Below are 20,274 nucleotides of genomic sequence, written 5' to 3'. Positions count from 1 at the left end.
TCAGTGGAAGAAGCAGCTGGTAGGCTGATCTGTCTCATGTTGAGGGGCGTGTGGGTTGCAAAGACTTTCTGTATTGGTTGTTTTGGAAGACTCAAACTGGAGTTCGGTACTTTTCCAGATTGCTCTGCTTTGTTCTGGTTGCCATAGTGGAATTTGTCCAAAAGGACTGCTTGTCCAGATGACAACTAGAAACCTATTCTAACCAGATCATTTCAGGCAGAAGTGATTTTAAGTGCCTGCTGCAGAAACCATAGTGTTTTTTTTAAACTGATTCTCTGTCTTTTTTCTTCTCCTCCAGACACAGGTGCAAGGCCAGTCAGCCTCAAGCAGTACATCGGTGCCATCCCAGCCTACCCAACACACTCAGCAGGTGAGGTGACAGTTGCTAAACTCAGGACTTAAATACTTTCAGTATAGAATTTTGATGACTCTTTAAGAGTAACTGACTACCTCTGTCCCCCTTAATCCATAGTTTTGGACAAAAGAAAGGAATCCTCTGGTTCTCATCCAGTCTAACATGCTATGAGATTAACTTCATTGATGTTCCGAAATTTATTTTTAGAATCATATAAATGCTTGTTTTCATGTGTCTGTCTTCCTCAACTTCCAACAGAGCTTGCAGTGGTGACCCCATTCAAGGGGGAGGCGTGTCAGGATTTGCAAGATATCTGTCTAGAGAGGCAGATTTCATTCTCATGATTTCTTCCAATGGGAATTATTATCTTCTGCAACATCCTCTTCTCTTAACTGCTTTTTCTTCCTTTATAGAATCTTCATTCTTGATTTCACAGGTGAAATAATAATTCTGTTTCAAGATTTGGTGCTGATAATGGAGTTGTATTATTAATGCTAATAAGTAATTGCTAAAGCTTTATTGACTCGGCATAGTCACAAGAATCACTGAAGTCACTTATGAGGGACTAAAAAGTAGAATTTAAATAGGATATGCTTTAAAAACTTATGTGGGGGGAAAAATAGCTTCTGCCTCTTTTCCCTACTACAGAATGCACAGCAGCCAGCCTCTTCCCAACAGCCTGGACAATACCAGCTGCAGCAGCCATCAGTTTCTGCTGGCGCCACTCCCACACAAACTGTCTCTCAAACTCAAACTTCACAGATTATGCCAATGCCTCAGGCAGCAGCTGGGACACAGGTAAACAAAAGTCTTCTTTCTAGCAGAAGATTTTTTTCTTCTTCACAGCTGGCAAATTCAACATGCTGCTACTTTCACTTTTGTCATCTTTTCTAATGGTTCCAAAACATTCATCCAGATAATAGTATTCTTAGTGTACTGCAACCGTCAATTTTGTTGGAAAATGTGTTGGAAACCCTTTCTTTCACACGTGGCAGTCGTGAGTAATTTGAGGGAGGGATAGCACTTCCATGCACAAAGATCTTTAAATTGTCAAAAGTATCATGAGGCATATTGATGAATGGTTTATTATGAATGGATTTTGAGGAACTTTATCATTTCTCTGCTTCCCATACAGTGTTTATCTTCTGCACCATTATGTGTGTAAAACACGTTCACTTATTTAGGTAGTGAACCATAAGGACTGCCTTCTCCACTGTCATCTTTCTTACTCAGCTCTTCTCCTTTACTCCCTGGTCAAGAAGCTTCTATTACTGAATATTACTTCATTTTGGCTCATATCTCTATCTTGAACACGTGAGCCTTGATTTTGTTTTTAGAATTGTTGTTTTGTTGCTTGTTCATCTAAACTGCCTTTCCAGTTGCATCGTTCGCTGGCTTTAATTGACATATCCCCTGCCATTCTCTGAATGCTGGCACAGTGGCTTCTCGTTTTCCATTGCTTTAGTCCCCATACCCAAAGCTGACAGACTTGTTGAAACATTTGCACTTCTTTCCTGTAAGAAGGCAGGCTTGGCTCTGGGGACAGAGTTGAGGGGAATTCGATTCTGTTTATGCACAAGTCAGTGCTTCGGGGTATTCAAACGTTGCTCTTTCACCCTCTGTGGGTGTCTGTTTTAAGAGCCTGTTGAGTTCTTCAAGGGAAGTGTTGCAAAGTGAGGACCTTTTGGAACTCCAGCCAACTTCCCAGCCACTCTGCCAACTGTGCTCCCCACCCACTTTAACAGAGTGCTGTAACTTGAATAATTCTATCTTTGACTAATGTGTAAAAACTCTGCTTTCTGCAACCCTGCTTTAAAAAAAAAAAATATCTATCTCTATTTTCTTTACCTCCCCAGCTTCCTGTTTCCCAACCAGTGTCGATCATCCAAGGCGAGCCTCAATTACCTGTTGCAGCACCTTCTCTCCCTCAGCCTTCAATTGCCCCATCAGTCCCCATTGGCTCTCATTTTCTACCCATGGGACAGCCCTTGACAACCTCCCTGGTTCCCCAGTTCTCAGTCTCTCAGTTGCCCGTAGCAGCTCCTCATGTGTCAGTGGCTCAGCCAGGTTTCCAGTCACTGCCCATTTCAATGGCAGCTGGCATGAATCAGCCATTGCTCACACTGGCAACGTCTGCTGCGGCAGCTGCTGTCCCTGTAGGACCAACCGTTGTCCCTAGCCAGCTCCCCACACTGATGCAGCCTGTGGCTCAGTTGCCCAGCCAGGTTCTCCCGCAGCTCCTGCAGCCGGCTGTCCAGTCCGTGGGATTGCCAGTCAGCATTGGACAAGCTGCTGAAGCTTCACTTCCTGCTGGAGATGCTCTTTACCAGGTATTGTTGCAAGCCAGCAGAGCTCTTCTCCACATTTTTACCTGTTCCTCTAAGGTACCAGATCTGAACTGTGTGCCCTGGCCAACTCACTTCTCATAAGAGAGCCATTAAGCCACCAAGATGAATTCTATTGTGAGGTAAAGGGCCATTTTAGGGAGGGTAGAAAAAAAAAAAAAAAGTCCTTGGACATCCTGGTGTTTTGAGTTTTTCATATTTGGCAGTGGAATTTATCTAAAATGACAGAATCATAGTGCAGGACTTTGTTCAACCACTGTGTGAAAGAGGACACCTATATATCCAAGTGATCTGTCAACCTGGAGGAAAAAAATAATAAAAAAATTGTAATTTTAACAACGGGAGATGTGTGTTAGAAAGAAAAACAACGGCAGCGTATTCAGCAATGTCAGTATTTCATTCCAAGTCTGTGAAGGTGTGGGGTGGGGGGACCCATGGATTTTCTAGAAGTCAGATGGCATGGATCCTGAATGTGATGTAAGTACCTGATGTTAGTCATGAAATGTTAGACCGGTGGGGCACAAGTTGGTTCAGCTACTTCGTGCAGTCACTGTAAAAATGGCAATCTGAATGGTGACAAAAATAGTGGCTCAACATACATTTGTTCTTTTAGAACAAAAATTGCATAGATGTAGAAATAGCTGCACTGTGGTTATAAGGAGTGCTGTAGAACAGCAGCAGTGTGTAGAAATGTTCCTTGGTTCCTGGGTCAGCTCCTCATGAGAGGACAGGAAGAACACAAGAACGTTTTTGCTCTTCGTCTCAAGAATGAGCAGCAGTTGCATAACATCATCTGAGCAGTAGTTGTTCAGCCTGAAAACTATTCAAACTATTTCAAGTCTCAGGCCTTAAATATTGAGCCAAATAGGTAACTGTGAGAGTTGGGAGATGAAGACTGTTTTGCTTAAGACTTTGAGCTTTGAATGGAAATTTGCATGTTCAAGCACGGTGCCTCGCAAGCTGAGCTTTGGCTACGTGAGCAGCTGGCATCTCTGGAAAGATTTTGGGAGTGCTTGAACAAGTACAGAAGGTTGGAACATGCCCCTGAAACCGATATTTTTTTTTTTTTTTTAACGCTTTTTTCCTAATTAGCTCTGGCATTAACTAATTTGACTCCCTCATTTCTATTACAGGGCTTCCCATCTCGGCTGCCGCCTCAGTACCCAGGGGACTCGAATGTTGCACCTTCCTCTGCTGTGGCCTCTGTTAGCATTCCTTCTGCCGTGCTGTCCCCTCCCTTGCCCACAGATGCAATGGCTCAGCCGGGCTATCTTGCTCCTGTTGTGCAGCCATATGTGGAGCAGAACGTTTTAGTTCCCATGGGCAGCCTAGGAGGACAGGTTCAAGTGCCCCAGCCTACAGTGAGTTTAGCACAACAGGGCTCATCTGCCTCCTCGCAGCAGGCAGTTTTGGAGGTAAATATGTTGAATATAACATAACAATAGATTTAGGGTGTCTGAATTATGCATCTTGTGTATGTGTGTGGGGAACTAATCCCTTCCATGCTTGTCTTCAGTTGGAAATTAATATTTCAAATGACCTTTTTCTTACAGCAGAATGTCATGCCAATGTGGGGACCTTGTTGTCACTGGCTGTTCTGTTGGGAAGTGAGTGTGCATCCTGCAGGCAAAAACCTGTTAACACTTCACTTCTTGCTAGTACTGTAGAACATTTTTGCCATATCAAAGACAAACTGCAACTGATAGCCTTTGAGAATCTCTTGTTATGCCTATTCCCTGCAGCGTTGTTCTTGCTAGGGAGAATTTGAATTGTCTTTGTGTTCTGCATTGGCTTGCCTTTTGCACATTCTGTTAGTAAGTCTGTGGCTGCATGGCAAACTGTAGTGACATGCAGCAGTAGAAAGGATGGCTGATTTCTTCTCCCTGCCCCTCCCCAGATAATGATTTGCTTCACTGCAATTTGCTGTAGAATCTTTTGTAAATTAGAGCTCTCTAGATGCCAGCTGTTAAAGTTCTAAAAAGATAGTGCTTTTAGCTTTACAACTGATGTGGGAGGAAACATTGAAGACTAGACTACTGGGTTACTTGAAAAGGAATGATATTCTTTAGGGGGGGTTCTTGATGTAGATTTCTATCCATAGGGTACTCAGGGAGTTTCACAGACTGCTCCTTCAGAGACTCTTCCAGCAACACAGCCTGCTCAGTCTACCCCTTTGGCTTCCTCTATGGACAGGTAAGCATTGTTTTCTTTTCACCAAACTGAATTTTAGTTTCGTGTATTAGATTGTTCTTTCTTGCATGATCTTTAGGTATGTATTCCTCACCAGGGATATCTTTTTCACTGAGGCTATTCTTGAGGACGTGAGGAAATAAACTTTCTAGAGGAAAAATAGGCTTATGAGAGGTGCAGTAAGTTTTGATTTCTAGCAGAGTGTGGAGGGAGTAAATAGGATTGTGTATAGTGATTTGACTTCTAATCCTTTTTAATTTATGTCAAATTTATCGTAAGGGATGTTTTTCTGTCCTTTTGGCACTGAAACAGAATTCATATTCCAAATAGCTTGAAAGCGTATTCAGAAAGTACATTTGTACAAAACTCAACTTGCAGGAGATCTGTAGCTAAGTAATTACTATTAGACTTGCTATTCAAGCAAGCGTAAATGTTAACAGGACTCTTCTCCCCTACTCTGTGATTAGCAGACATCTACTGCTATCCTTAAGAGAATATCACCTGGTAGGGAAACTGTATTGTTGCAGTTATGGAGTGCATGGATACTAATATAAAGTTGTGTTGTGGGTTTTTTTTTTTTTTAGTGCGCATTCTGATGTTGCTTCAGGATTGAGTGATGGCAGTGAGAATGTTACAGCTTCTAGCGGCAGGCATGAAGGGAGGACTACTAAACGTCATATGCGGAGGTCTGTCCGCAGTCGCTCTCGCCATGAGAAGACTGCTAGGCCAAAACTGAGAATTTTAAATGTGAGTATTTATTTTAGTGACAGTTTGGTGGTAATGATGACTTTTTTTTGAGCTTCAGAATTTTTTTTTTTTCTGTGAGGAGTGTGTGTCTTCTGCCGTCTTGTTCTCTGCTCCCCACCCCACGCTCCAGCCCCAAACACACAAGCTATCCAGTGTACGGATTTCTGGAGTGAGCATTCCAAATGTCATCTATGAAGAGCTTTCTAGAGTATTAGTATGGCAAAATTGGCTTAGCCTGCAGTGATTCCACAGACTATTCCAGAATATTTTGATGTATCCTCAGAAAAAAACGTGCATGGCAACGTGTATTAGACTGCTAAGAGAGAATGTGTTTGTATTAGACCAGTACCATTGGTTTGTCTCAGTGTTAAAGTGCGAGTTTCAGATTTTCATGCTTCTTATTTTAACTGTTTTCTTTGCTTTAGGTTTCAAATAAAGGTGATCGGGTAGTGGAATGCCAACTAGAGACACACAATCGGAAAATGGTTACTTTCAAATTTGATTTGGATGGTGACAACCCTGAGGAAATAGCTTCAATTATGGTAAGATATATTTTAGAGATGAAGAATTGAATCCAGTCTTAATCACAGTAGTAGTATAAGCAGTCGTCTTCTCATCAGTGTTTCAGAATTGCTCTTCTGTGTAGCATGGCATGTGCTCACCTTTATTGGTATGCAAGCACAACTAGAAACTCTGGGCGCAGAGTGGTATACTGAATTGACAGTTAATATTGCATGCTTGGTTCACATGAAAATTTGCATCAGATTTTACCTTGGAATTGTGGTTTTATCAAGCAAATCTGCTTTTTTTTTTTTTTAGTCTAATTTTTTGAAAAAAATGCAGACAACTTTCTGAAAATGCCAGGTTAAAATTCTGTTGGCTTTTCTAAGAGCAAACATTGCTAGATCTTTAAAACTTACACTTAAGCTTTGAGTTTTTTGCTGTTGTTCTCAACTGAAATGGCAAGATTCTACCCTTAAAGTAAGGAATGGGAATCAATTTCTCTTTTCTGAAAGTCAGTAATGACTGATGCTGATTTTGACTTTCTCAAAGGAAAAAAACTTCTCCAATTTATAATGGTCAAGCATAGAAAAGAACTTGCCCTGTAGAGATATGTTTAAATGAGAGTATGGCATAGCATGGAGTTAGAACTTTCCCCCACCCTGTTTTTTTGTTGTTTTATTTTTTCTTTTTTTAAATTTTTTTTATTTAAACTCTCATTCTTGAGCTAGTACAGTCTGAATGGAATTGAGATTGTTTTAGTGTTATTGAGGCAAGGGGAAATGAGAAAAAGCAGTATCTTTTGCCAGATTCCTGGGCACCTGTGCAGCATTCATCTTTTAGCTTAGAGAGGTGGCAGAATAATAGGTAGTGTGCTGGGTTCATACCTGTTAAAAGGAACCAGATCAGTGACACAGGAGAAATTCTCTCTTCGCCGCTAATGGCTTTCCAAGAAAGAGGAAGAAGTTGATTCTTGGCTATGTACATGTATTGGCAGTGTAAACAAGTCAGTAACATGAAGTCAAATACCAAGAAATATGGAGAGAACACACAGATTTCTGGTTTTACCTTGTACCTAAAGTGATCCTATGGAGGAACAAAAGAGTATAGTTGATTTAAAAATACAGACACAACAAACAACACACACACACTCCCAAAGAACAAGAAACAAATATCTTAAGATGAGCAGAAGCAAAATAAATGAACTGTGCATCCAAAATGCAGTTACATAGTTGAAAGTGTGCAACCTAATTTAGACAACTGAATCTGGAACTCTGTGCTCATCGGTTTCTTGTTGAATACTGATGAAACTTTCAATTGTAAGATTTTCTTGTTTCCTTTTAATCAGGATACTGTTAAGCATACCCCATACAGGTATCTGCCATTGCTCCACTTAAAGCACTTGAAGGTTCCTATAACTAGTAAGTATTTTGCACTGCAGGGGTTGATACAAGCATACCGTGCTTGTCTTTCCTTTTTCTGAACCAGCATCCCAGAAACTTGATGTAAAAGCAGTGTCTCAGGCTTTGCTTCTAAGACACTTTCTCTTTCCCAGCAGAGATACTGTGACTGACAGAGACAGTTTATGAAACAGAAGTAAAGCTGAGAGTTTTACCATGTTTTATTTCAGGAGAAAGAATTTTCTCATGGGTCAGACCAAACTAAGAATGTCTTTGTAAATGCCAAGTATAGTTGTTTAAGCTTGCTTCCTCCAACATAAGCAGCAGAATGTGTTTTTATAAAGCAGTATAATTTAGTGAAACTAAATAGGTTGAGCAATCTTACTCTCCCTTTATTTGGAACATAATTAATACTTGCATTTACATACTGCAGCCAGACTTTGAAGTTAGTGATATGCAACCTGCATAGAATAGAAGTTCTGTATGGCATGGAAGAAGCACAGAACACATCATCTCGTATGGAATTTTCAATTTTTTTTTTATATTATAGTTTCCTTTAAATGTGTCTCTCTGTACATTACGTTAGATAGGAGGAACTGCAGTAAGAGAAGGCTGCTAATTTTAAATTCCACTGTGCTAAGCAATGGTTGAGGTGACAGTTTGATGAAGTGAGGTTGAAAGTTGTTCCACAGTAAAGAGTAAACCAGGGCAAATACTTTTGTGCTGGAGATAATTTTAGAAGTAATAGGTTTTCTCTAAGGTGTCACCATCTTTATCTTGTGCTTAACAACAGTGAAGGGAGGAGACACAGTAACACCAAGGGTAAATTATGGTTATTTAATATATTGTTTTGAAATAATTTGTGGAAAATTGTTGCTGTGTTCTCTTTACAGGTGCAGAATGAGTTTATTTTAGCAACTGAGAGAGACTCATTTGTAGAACAGGTACGAGAGATTATCGAGAAAGCAGATGAAATGCTAAATGAGGATGTAAGTGTGGAACCAGAAGGTGATCAGGGTTTGGAGAGTATGCGGACAAAAGATGATGGCTTCTTTCCAGGGTCACAGGTATGTGAAGGACAGATTGCCATAGCTATTTGTATTTTCCATTTTGGGTGGTATAGTTTTACGAATAGAACTAGCTAGAAACTGAAACTTTCTTTCATGAGAAATATCAAAGCTTAATAATAAATGGAAGCACAAACAGAGAAAGCTTCATATCAAAGTGAGAGCCTAAAATTCATTTGGAAAACTAAACAGTGTAGACATTTGGCTTTTTGACATGTTCTAACACTTCCAAAGCTGCTGAATCTCCTGACATTCTTAAACAGTCTTAAATGCCGGGGCTTCTTGCACTTGAGGTTACTGTGAGGTAGGACACTAAAACCCCCAGCCCTGTGATGCTCACTAAACACTGAGAGCCTGGACTCAGGCCATCTACCCAGTGAGAGCTACTGAGAAATTGGATGGCTCGTTTAGGAAACACAGGTTTTGAAACTAGCTGCTGGGAATAATAAGAGGTGACACTTACTGAATCTCTGCCTTATTTTCACCCAGAACTAGTTTGAAACACCCATTTAACTGCTGATTGTTTAAAGAAATCAGTTGGACTTGACTGTTAACAAGGGTGTTTAGATCAATTTGTTTTATTGATGGTCACTAAGCTGAGAAGTTCTGAAAGCCCTGTAGTTGACATTTATCTGGGCAGAATTCCACTAGTTTGGTAATGGTGCTTGGGTCCAAGGTACTGCTTTCCTTAAATGCCCACATTTCAGTAAGCTAGCATTTTAAGAACTATCTTGTGGGTTTCTGTTTCAGAATAGAACTTTAAATTTTATCTTACTTTACAGAAATTAGAGTTCAAACAGCCAGATCCTACATCTTCCATGCCACAAAGAATAGGTAAGTCTTTTGTGATTTTTTCGACAGTTACCTTTTTCTGTTTCAGCGGATGGGTGCAGCCAAGTTTTTATTTTGTATGATGGAGTGCACATTCCATATTACAGGTTAGGTATTTAGTTGCAACCACACATCACTAAACTTCTAACTTCTTTCTGTTTAGGGGTTCCTCCTAGCTCCTTTACCCAGGTTGTCCATTCTGCAGGAAGACGGTTTATTGTCAGCCCTGTCCCTGAGAGTCGGTTAAAAGAACAGGGCTTTTTCACATCTGCTGTTCCTGGAGGAAATGAAACTCCAGATATGGGTAAGTTACCTAAACTCTTAAAATCTGATGTTAGTTAACTAAACTGTTCCTAAAGAGCTCTTAAAGTACGTGGGGAAGTAAGGAACTGTCTGTGCTGGTAAGAAGTGATTATAATTTGGGGGATAATATACCAGGACTCTTGGGTGGGAAGCAATGCTGGTAGGCTCTCTGTAAGACTCTGAAACCTTAATTCCGTACTTTAATGTAAGCTGGAATTTGTAATTGTTTTTTTATTATGCAGAGAGGTAAATGTGAACTTAGTCTAGCAATAGACAATAATACTGTAATGAACTTTTTCAGGTGGACTGACACTTTTCTGTTCTTCCAGTTGCTGCATCTCCACTACACGGTCCTGGAATGAATCTGTCCCACTCAGCATCATCACTGAGCTTGCAGCAAGCTTTCTCTGAGATGGGGCATGCTCAAATGACAGAAGGACCTAGTACAGCTCCTCCAGTGTTCAATCAAACAATACCACCATTTCCACCTGCACTTTCTACCATGGCGGGCAGTGGTGCACCTCCTGCATCTGTGGCTGCTTCTTCAATATCTGTTCCCTCCAGCACAGGTGTTTCTCTTCCAGGATCTGTTACTTTGCCTTCAGAAAGTGCAGCTGTTGGAGTTGCACCAAGTGCAAGCGTGCCAAGCTCTATTTCTCCACCTCCAGCCTCACAATCTGGACAGCAGTCAACTGGTGTCGCTTCCAGTGTGAGCGCTCCTGCTTCTTTCTCCTTATCGACCACATCCCAGCCTGCTCAACCAGTAACTGGAGACATTGCTCCCAGTATTAGCACACCGTCGTCTTTGGCACTGCCATCTACCCAGGTTCCTGGTGTCACTGGTCTTGGTGTTGTTGCACCAGCTGTGACATCTCAGTCTACTCCTCAGATTGTAAGTAGTATGGCAGCACCACAGACATCTGTTGCCCTGTCTCTGGCTCAGAATGCAGCTTTGCAGCTTCCTCAGCTTAGTAGCAGTGGCTCTGTCTCCAGTCTGGCAGAAACAACAGTTGTAAGTGCTCCACAGCCACTCCCCGAGAGTGGGCAGTCTGTGGATAAATCACAGCTCTGCAGTGCAGCTGGCTTATCTCTTCCAATCTCTGCACCTTTATCATCCTCAGTAGCAACAAGCATATGTGGTTCAGGCACTCAGCCAGTGATACATCCCTTACTTGTCCCATCAGGAATTACATCAACACCTGTCCTACCCCAGATTCCAGGTGCAACACCCATGTTGCCCCAGGTTCCCTTACCTGGTGTTTTACCACAACCAGTCACTAACCTGCCTGCAGTACAGCAAACTTTAATACACAGCCAGCCTCAGCCAGCTCCGTTACCCAATCAGCCTCATACTCACTGTCTGGAGGCTGATGCTGATGCTCAGTCTAAAGCTCCTGGAATTGATGATATAAAGACCCTGGAAGAAAAGCTGCGGTCTCTTTTCAGTGAGCATGGTAACGTGGGAACAGTGCATCCATCAGTATCTCTGGAGACATCGCTGGTAATGGAAACTACAGTCATTCCTGGGATACCAACCACCGTTGTTGCACCAACTAAACCCCTGACATCCATTAGCACTTGTATACCTCCGAGCAGTTTGCCTCTTGGACCAGCTGGCTTGCCAGTGCTGACACCAGTTGCCACTCCTGGGCAAGTGATGACCCCAGTCAGCTATATTTCAGCATCGAGCAGCATCGCAACAGCAGTAGTGAAACCAGGGACCTCTCCGTCGAAGCCCCCTCTTAGCAGGGTACCGGTAAGAAATGCAACATTTGTGAATGTTCAGGATTGTAGGAAACAGCCTCCTTGAGCAGAATCCCTTTTATAAAGCAAAATATTTATTCAGGCAGAGGTGTCTTCGTTTAATACAGTACTGGAGGTTTTATGCTCTGGTGGTTTTTGTGTCCCAAGAAGTGTTTTATTTTGACCGTATTGGGAAGAAAAAGTCTAATTCTATATTGTGCCTTTGAGAGAGCTCTCTAATGTTGCTGTTAATTTTTCCTACTCCTGAACTACAACTGTGGTTTGGTTTTTTTATAGGGTCTTGTTGTTTTTTCAAATAGAATTTGGAAGGCTTGCTTTAAATAGCTTTTTATCTTGTACATGATCACTAGAATGAAACAAGGTGGTTCTATGTTTTACAAAGTAGTCAGGGTAGCTTAGCATTGCTTCTTAGCATTAACCTGTTCCTTGAAGGCAAGGGTGAACTTGACTGAATGTTTGAGGGTTTTGGGTGTTTTTTTTTTTTTTTTTTTAAGTCCTCTCTTGCTTATGTATTGTAGTGCCTGGATATTCTTCCTTCCAAATGTTAGAGTTGTGAAAGCAGAATTTTGAGAAGTTTAAAAGATATCTGGATATCTGAAAACAAACTTTTTGTTTACTGAATCATTCTTCAAACACACACACTTTCATGAAGAGGTAGTCATGACTTACAGTAGACACCTGAGATGTGTTGTGGTTGTTACCTGCTCACTAATCAGATGTATCAACATGTGAAATTAGACTACCTATTTTCTTTTAAATGGCTCCCTGTGGTGGGAGACAGTGAATTTCAATATTTTAAACTATTGGTAGACCTTTCCTTTTCAAAGTTAAATGGAAATAGGCTGAAGAAACTTTCAGGTGTTTAACAAACCACAGATCTTAATACTTGCTTCTTTTTGCTTCCGTAATGTTCTTTTCCACTCACCAACTCTTTGTGTTGATTGTCTTTAGCCAGCCTTGCTGTTAACCAGTTTCAGGCCATTCAAATTGAGCTAATGCTCTAGCATCTCCGTTCATTAGAAGTCTTTCCCTTGTACTCTTTGTATTCGAACAAAGGAGGAGTGGGAATGTGTGCCAGGGAAGTTGGGAAGGAAATGTAGACGCAGAGGCATTAATTTGCATTGAAATGAAGTTGAGAATTAGAAAGTAAAGATTAGAAAATAATAAAACTTGTATTGGTTCAGGAACAGTTGGAGCATTAGAAGCCTGCTAATTGCAAACCTGTCATTGCAAAGAGTTGGGTTTAATTGTAATAAATGTTTGGGGCTTTTGGTTGTCTGTTGTGGAAGGACTACCTCCTCTCTGAAGTTTTGACTTATAAATTAGTTTGGTTTTTTTCAAAGCTTAATTTTAGTTTCACTTTGTGTTGTTTGTGAGCTTTAAGGAGCTTACTGCTTTAGTTTTATGGGGTTTACTAAACTTTGTGTGTGTGTATTTTTTGTTTATGGCCAACCTGTTAACCTGGGCAGTTAAATGTGTTTTGATTTGTCATATGAATTTATGTAAAGTATCTTTTGCCTCATATTTACTGAATGATTAATTTACCCCGGTTTAAAAATTCATCATGCCTCAGAACAGGTAATGTCCATGTATATGTTCCTATTGCACAGAAAAGCTGAGGTAATGCACCATGGCATTGCTGCTGCTGAAGCATTTTTGGGAGGATAGATAATTATGGACTGTATCTTCACTGGGCAGTTATTACTGCAATTTGAACCATTAGTTAAGCTGTGGTAACATGACCACAAACTAGAACTGGTTCTGCTTGTTGAGGACTGGAGTAGACTTTGGGCCAATTATCCATATCCAGCAGTGCTCGCTGTTGTACAAGGGAAGCCAGCTGACCCAACGCTATAACTCATAAGGCTATCATGTGTTTCTCAAACTTCAAAGTCATGGTCAAGCCTCAAGATTACAGCTGAGAATAAGAATTGCAAATTGTGTAATGGATCGCTTAATTCTTAGAATTTCCCACTTCCCTAACAATGGAAATAACTAACTGGAATGTGCTGTCTGACCTGGCGGGGAGGCTTTGATGCCTCCTTCTAACCTTTCCAGTCTCTCTAATCTCTTCCACATAACCTGGATGACTTCCCCTTACCCAGTTGCATGGCCTAGTCATCTTCTGTGGGTCATCAACACCCTTCAGGTTCAAAAAAAAGTGATGGATCAAGAGATTGGTGTGAGAGATCTATAAATCTGCTTCCCAACAAGTGGAGACATCCTCAGGCATGACAATTCCTGTTCTCAAGTCATGCTGCTTGGAACAATTTGCCAGAAGCACATAGCTTGCTGTTGCTAATGGGCAGTTAACATAGATCTGTTGTAAGGAGATTGAGTGCATTCTTGCACCCTTTTATAAATTAAGCTTCTTGGAAACTTAACTGCTTTTTGGAAGAATTATTGTAGCCTTCTTGCAGACTTGAAAATAGTATTGCCAAGACACTTTGCTCCTGGACACAGCAGCTTTTTTAAATTGGAAATTGTGGCTGCTCAAAGATAATCTGGATTGAAAAATAAAACGAAAGCAATCAAACAACTTCACCCAATTTTGTTGCAGAAGTCCCTAAAGACTCTATGCTAACTCTCCAGGAAGGAAGTCTCTACAGAAAAAAATGTTGAGGCTTCTGTTGTATGACATGACTGACTGTAGCTTGGTATCTGATCCTTCTGTTGTTCCATGTCTGATGGACTCGCGTTTCCTCTTCGTTATCCATAGGTGCTACCAGTAGGTTCTGAACTGCCGGCTGGCACTCCATCCAGTGAGCCGCTGCCACCTTTACCAGGACCTTCACTAACTCAGGTGCTACACGACTTGACAGATTTTATCTGCTGCTTTTCCTTTCAAAGAGCATGTTTCGATTAAACTCTCCATTGCATGTTATTAATGTCTTTGTTTCTCTTTTCTTTTGACTGAATAACCCCTTTTGTGTAACTGTGCCAGTAGCCAGAGCCACTTCAGCACTCGATATGCAGCCAGCCCTTTGGGCTGCTGTACCCAGTGTCTGAACTACAGGAACAAATAATCAGGTTAGGGTTTTTTTTTTAGTACATTAACCTGAACTTTAGAGTTTTTTTTTTTTTAAAGCGTAGCACAGGTGAATGTGTGCATAAAGCCTGAACCCCTTTTCTTCCTTGAAAAGTATATAATAACAAAATAATAGCTCCTTAGGGTAGCAGCATATAATGCAATTAAATGTTAATGAAAATGCAAAGTTGCTGGCTTTGCAAATTTCTGTTTTGTGTTTTTTTTTTTTTTTTTTGTGTTTATTACTATACTCTGATTTCACTAGGCTTTCAGATTTGCAAAAGGTACTTGAAGCTCTTGATCATAACCATGAGTGGAAATGTAACAGTGGCTTCCCTTGCTCAGATTCTGTCCTTGTATGCAATAGTTAGCTTAGATATTTTGTATGTAAATTGGACGGGTGATCAGCTCAAGACCACAAAGATTAAATCTGTCTTCTCTTCCGTTTAAAAAAAATAGGAAAACATCCCCTGTAATTGAAGGAACTGTATTAAGACAAAACTGTTTTATGGATCTTCTAAATGTTGTGTAATGAGATGTAACATGGGAACGCTGCACTTCAATATGCTAAGAAAAGCTGAAAAAATAACTAAACAATAACCTGTGAGCCCATGAGATAGTTGTGCTATTTTTGAAAGAAGTTTGTGAATAAATACAAAGATGGCTTTCTATAGCATTATATTAAAGTACACTTGGCACGGAATTATCATGCCAATTTCATATTCAAACCTGTAAAGAAAATATGATTCAATTGGGTACCTAGTGTGTGCCTGCATAAGGCTCAGAGTAATTTTGTCTTAAATCTAGTGTTTCCTGTGTACCTGCTCATTTTACAGTATTAATCTCTTCCATAGCTTAAGTCCATAGTGGATAGTCTTAGAATGTGTGTCCAAAAGCTACACTGGAATTGGAGTCTGTCCTTTTACGGAAAGGAATTATTCACTTAAGTCTTAGCTATAATTCGAAAGTAATTCCAATAAAATAGCTACAGTATGAACATTTGTACAGTACTTATTAGTATTATAGCCTGATTTCTTTTCTGTTTGCTTCACCAACGAGAATTTTAATGCAGACTGAGCTAACCTTGATAAAATTCTCTCTGTAACACTCTGGTAGCATTCTCCGTCTCATCTCTTGCAGTGGAGCTCTTGAATTCAGTTTTCACTAGTGGGAGGGAATTTGAAATAAACTTTAGAAGTCATTTTAGTTCTTTGCAAACTGTTCCTTTTTTGAGGATTTACAATAGCTTGATGAGAATTTCTGTCTGAAAGCATTTAAGCTGACTGTCATACAAAAGAACAGTGTTAGAAAATTGCAAATTTAAACTGTACTAAGGCAACTTTAGTTAATGAACTGTCATGGCTCATGTTCTACAGCTAATACTGTGAAAAACTGAATTGCATGTATTGGAGTACTGATCTTCAAAGATACCATTGGAATAGTATTTCCATTTCTGTCTTTTAAATGTGAGAACCATGGTATTACGTGGTTCTAAAGACATAGGCAGACTCGAACATCAGGGTATGTTAGCAGCTTTCATGTAGTTTTATGTTGGTTATGACATCAGTAGTTCCTTTTTAACTTGCGCAGCTTTTCCCCCCCCCAGTGGTCTCTGTGCAGAAGCTCTGTCTTTATTCAGCAGTTTCTCTGATTCTCTCAGTAAATGCTGTTATTTTGTGATCTCTTAAGAATCTCTCTTAGATGAAGTTTGCACAGAGAGTGTGCTGGAGGTTAGAATGGACAGTCTAGTGAACCTGAGTTACATCCTGTCTATTCCTGTTCTTCCACCTTCTTGGTCTCCAACTGATGGAGCACATGCAAATCAGTGACTTGAATCAAGGAGTCCTCAGAGATGGCATCTGTGTCCAGAACTACTTCTTGGTTGTCTCGTCTCTTTAATTAAAGCATGTTTAAATCTTCTGTAAGCAGTGAGAAAGAGTCCACTACTTGAAAAGTATTATTCAGTGTGAAGAGGCAGAAATTTGTGCTCTTTATGTAAGCAAACTATGAAAGTGAATGTATGGCTCTTGAAACCTGTAATGAAAGGGATGCTGCTGCACTTGGTTTTATGCAGTGTCTTTCTAGCAGGATGAATGAGGGCCATATTCCTGCCCTGTGAGTAATCAGGGAATGGGTATCTTCTGCCTCTGAACCGAGCAAGTTCTGAATGATTTATGTCAAGCTATAAGATGATAGTGTGAGCAAACAACACTTTCTTTGCCTCTGGCTTCTGGAGGCTGAAGCTGCTTTATGCCTTTCAGCCAGTTCTTTCCAAAGCATGGTTTTGCTGAAGAAGACAACAATAATTTGGTGATAATTCTTACCTGTATTCTTCCCGTGAGCAGGGGTAGCAAATAGATCTGGAGGCAGCTGATTAAAATCAGTCAAACTAAGTTCATAGCCCTTCTTATTGTTATTACTTGGAACTGGATTATTAGTAATGTCTTCCCCCAAACCCAAAGCACTTGTAGCCACTTATGTGACTCAAGCCACTGTACCACTGCTAAGGGCTTCTTCCTGTTTGTCATAGGTATTTCTGGCGGGATTTGTGCTATGGAAGAGTCAGAAATATAGATCCTTTCTTGTCCTTTGTAAACACCTTACCTAATTTCCCTTCTCATTTGAACTCTAAAGCCCGTCTAGGAGTGAGACAAAATTGGAGGAGACCAACTGGATCAAATCTAATTGACTGTTAAGAGCATTTGCTGCTATCACATAATACTGTCTGGAAAATTACCGGCTTGTCTCAAGGTGGATAGGCTTGCCTTCCTTACTGCTTCTGTCAGTAGCTCATTACACAACTTCCCCCCCTGCCCCCTCGCCCCTTAGTACCAGACTCCTAATTTGCAGACAAAGTGTGTAGCATCTCAAGACCAGTTTTGGACAGTTTGTTCCTTAGTCCTAAATATCTGTTGTGTTTATTCCTTAATTGCTCTTCAAAGTGTAATTAGAGTAATTTTTCAAGCTTCCTTTTTGTACCCTTGTTTCATAAGGAGATCTTTATTTCCTGATCATTCTGATAGCTCAGCTCCGTTTACTTGAAGCAAAAAATCTTCTTGTGAGCATAAATGATGAGAATTATACAGTATTTCAGGTGAAATGTCCTCTTCATTTTACAGTTTTATTGAATTATGTCACTTGTCTGCTTAGCATTTGGATTTCTGAATGGAGTCATAGAAGTCTGCATCTTCTTGTGATTTTTTTAAAAAATTATTTTATTTGGATGGTATTGATACAGGGTTTATTGCTCTTAGGCTTTTTGGTTGTGTTTCAAAATCCACAATTCAGGAAGAACGTCATCCTGGCAACCTGTTGAAAGACTCTTTATGCTATTATGAACCTCTAACTTTCAGTTTCTTGAAAGTAGAAGGTAATGTTTTTGTGTTGCCGTGACCTCAGCTTCAGTTCTAAAAGCAGATCTAGCTTTTTAATATAAAAGACTTGGGAAGATTAATGATGCTAAAATTTAGTTAGAAATTTCTACTCCATAGGGTCAGAATTGCAAAGTAGTGATAACTGCCAACGCTTTCTTCTTTCATATGTATTTTATAGGTATGGCCCTAATTAATAGTTTTGAGTGAATCTGAACTTACCTTTAAGATATTTTTAGGTAATTCTTTTTCTCTTCCTTTCCCCAATTCAATTGGCTAAGTTTGAAAAAAATCTTGGATGTCAACTTTAACAGCTGAAATCTAAGTAATAAGCATACTTGAGAGAGATTCTGTCCCTCTCCCCTTCTCCTCAAGTCAGTCCATCCACATAGCTTATTTGAAGGAACTTGTAAGTGGTTGCTCTGGTTTTGATTCTTTTTTTTTTTTTTTTTTTTTTCATTTGTGTTATCCTCAATCTTGCTTTATCCATTCTTGCTTTTGAAATTATGGGCACCTTTTTGAATTTTTCTTTGATCTTTTTTTTTCTAGTTCACTTTCTTCGAGATTTTAGATAATACATAATACAAATTACCTCTATTATCCTTCAACCAAAAAATGTAGATCTTGGAGGCTCGCAGCATCTTTGCTCAATTCTTTGAGTGGTAATGAAAGCTTCATCCTAACTTCAAGAAAAACAGAAGTTCTAGTTAACACTTCTTTTCTGTTTTTTACCAAATACGTTGCTCGAATTACTTCCAGTCTTACTGTGGCATGCATGTTAAATGTAAACATGTAGGAAGGGAACATGATAAAAATATGGAAGCTGTATTGACTGCTTTAAATTTTAGTATTAACTGTGTCTATTTCTTAAATGTGATGTATTTTTCCTGATCTGGAACAACTGTTTACTCTTTCCTTTCTCAGTCCCAACAGCCACTGGAAGATCTGGATGCTAAGCTGAGAAGAACCCTTAGCCCAGAGACAGTTCTAGTGACATCTGCTCCTGCCTGTGTACGTTTTCAATTTTGGCAGTAGTCTTGAAAAACTTCTGTGTTTTCTCAAGGTCGTGCTCTTAGGTCACTGCCTTCAATATGATTACACCAGTCTTTAGATGTTAAAAAATAGAAATGAAGAGTCATCTTCCAGTTTGTGGGACTGAGTCAACCAAAATAGAAAAAATCTGTATGTTGCAATAGAAGACATATTTCCTGAGGCTAGTTTTGGTATTAGTTCTTAATCTAGCTTTTCTAGTGATGTCATTAATGTCACCAAACTAAAAGGGGCAGTGACTATGGAATAAGGGGAAAGAGCACTGAACTAGTGGTATGTGATATGTCAGTCTTAATTTGGGAGGGATGTTTAAAGTATGGATCTGAAATTTTAAAAGACTGTCATAATAAACAATGATATCAGTTATTATCTTCGTTTTATATTGTGATCTCCAAATGACTGCTTAGGCATTGCTTCTGCAAAGCAAAACGGGATGTTCTGCTCACAGCCTTGGGGTTGTAAGGTGTGCAAAAATCTCTTGCTGGTGTTGCTTGCTTTGGGGGTTAAACTCTTGCATTAGTCTTGTCATGGGTCATACTTTGACCTTGGTGGAAGTAAATATGTCATGCAGTATGTGGACTTGTTGGCATTCAATCAAATTGCTGATTATTTTAATTGAATTTTATTTTGCTTTCCCCCCTGAATCTGTAGTCTGTGCCCTCAGTAGCATCTACAACGGTTACTGGGCTGGTGTCCACAGCAGCACAGTCTCTGAAGGATGGTAAGACAGCCTTGATTATTTCAGATGGTTTCTTAGCATGGAGATATAATTTGAAAATTGAAGAGAATAGCACCATGAAAGGATATAGCCTCTTTTAGGAAGTCATACAATGGCAGTGCCTTAAGGATCACATTAGTTCTTAGTAACTAGACTGAAATTTTCCACTGTGGGCCTGGAGAGGGGAAAGATACATGCATATTATAGTAACTCAGGATTTAAAGCTCTGCAAAATGCTAAATTAAGACTTGCAAAGAATCTCCAGTATGCTGCTAAGGTACAGCTTCAGGATTTGAAAGAACTGTTTTGTCTTGTGTTATGCTCTTGGCAACAACAGGAAGACTTCTCATTTTGCGTCATTGTGCTGTGTTCTATATGTAGGATACCTCTTCCTAGCCTAAGAGTGTTTACTTTCTATTTAAATAGAGAAATGAAGGTTAAACGACTAAAACTTTAAGAAGGGTAGTAGGAAAATCAGACTCCCTTCTGTCTGCTTTAGAACAACTGAAGGTTGACTGGATGTTCAATAATTGACATCTGAATGATCGATGACTTTCAAATCTAAAAGAGTTCAATTGTTGAGGGGGAAACCCAAAAACTAGCA

At 39.9% G+C, this 20,274-nt stretch overlaps 1 protein-coding gene across 10 annotated transcripts in view; it reads left to right on the top strand.

The window, feature by feature from the left end:
- WNK1 (WNK lysine deficient protein kinase 1) overlaps nucleotides 1–20,274 on the top strand; it is a 105,521-nt gene that overhangs the window by 72,020 nt on the left and 13,227 nt on the right. For 8 of the 10 annotated variants that reach the window (XM_042795291.1, XM_042795283.1, XM_042795290.1 and 5 more), the window contains 14 exons: nucleotides 299–370; nucleotides 1,004–1,153; nucleotides 2,212–2,685; nucleotides 3,834–4,115; nucleotides 4,802–4,893; nucleotides 5,475–5,637; nucleotides 6,063–6,179; nucleotides 8,432–8,605; nucleotides 9,388–9,439; nucleotides 9,600–9,740; nucleotides 10,069–11,495; nucleotides 14,223–14,306; nucleotides 18,827–18,913; nucleotides 19,604–19,673. In XM_042795291.1, coding sequence (XP_042651225.1) covers nucleotides 299–370; nucleotides 1,004–1,153; nucleotides 2,212–2,685; nucleotides 3,834–4,115; nucleotides 4,802–4,893; nucleotides 5,475–5,637; nucleotides 6,063–6,179; nucleotides 8,432–8,605; nucleotides 9,388–9,439; nucleotides 9,600–9,740; nucleotides 10,069–11,495; nucleotides 14,223–14,306; nucleotides 18,827–18,913; nucleotides 19,604–19,673 — 3,385 coding nt within the window. The remainder of the gene's footprint in view (nucleotides 1–298; nucleotides 371–1,003; nucleotides 1,154–2,211; nucleotides 2,686–3,833; nucleotides 4,116–4,801; nucleotides 4,894–5,474; nucleotides 5,638–6,062; nucleotides 6,180–8,431; nucleotides 8,606–9,387; nucleotides 9,440–9,599; nucleotides 9,741–10,068; nucleotides 11,496–14,222; nucleotides 14,307–18,826; nucleotides 18,914–19,603; nucleotides 19,674–20,274) is intronic. The other 2 variants (XM_042795288.1, XM_042795292.1) reach the window with 2 other exon arrangements.

This window comes from Tyto alba, unplaced genomic scaffold (assembly GCF_018691265.1).
Source record: "Tyto alba isolate M040663 unplaced genomic scaffold, T.alba_DEE_v4.0 Super-Scaffold_21, whole genome shotgun sequence".
NCBI classification, from domain to species: Eukaryota; Metazoa; Chordata; class Aves; order Strigiformes; family Tytonidae; genus Tyto; species Tyto alba.
The sequence above is the reverse complement of the archived record's forward strand: the minus strand, read 5'-3'. Positions and strand labels throughout refer to the sequence as shown.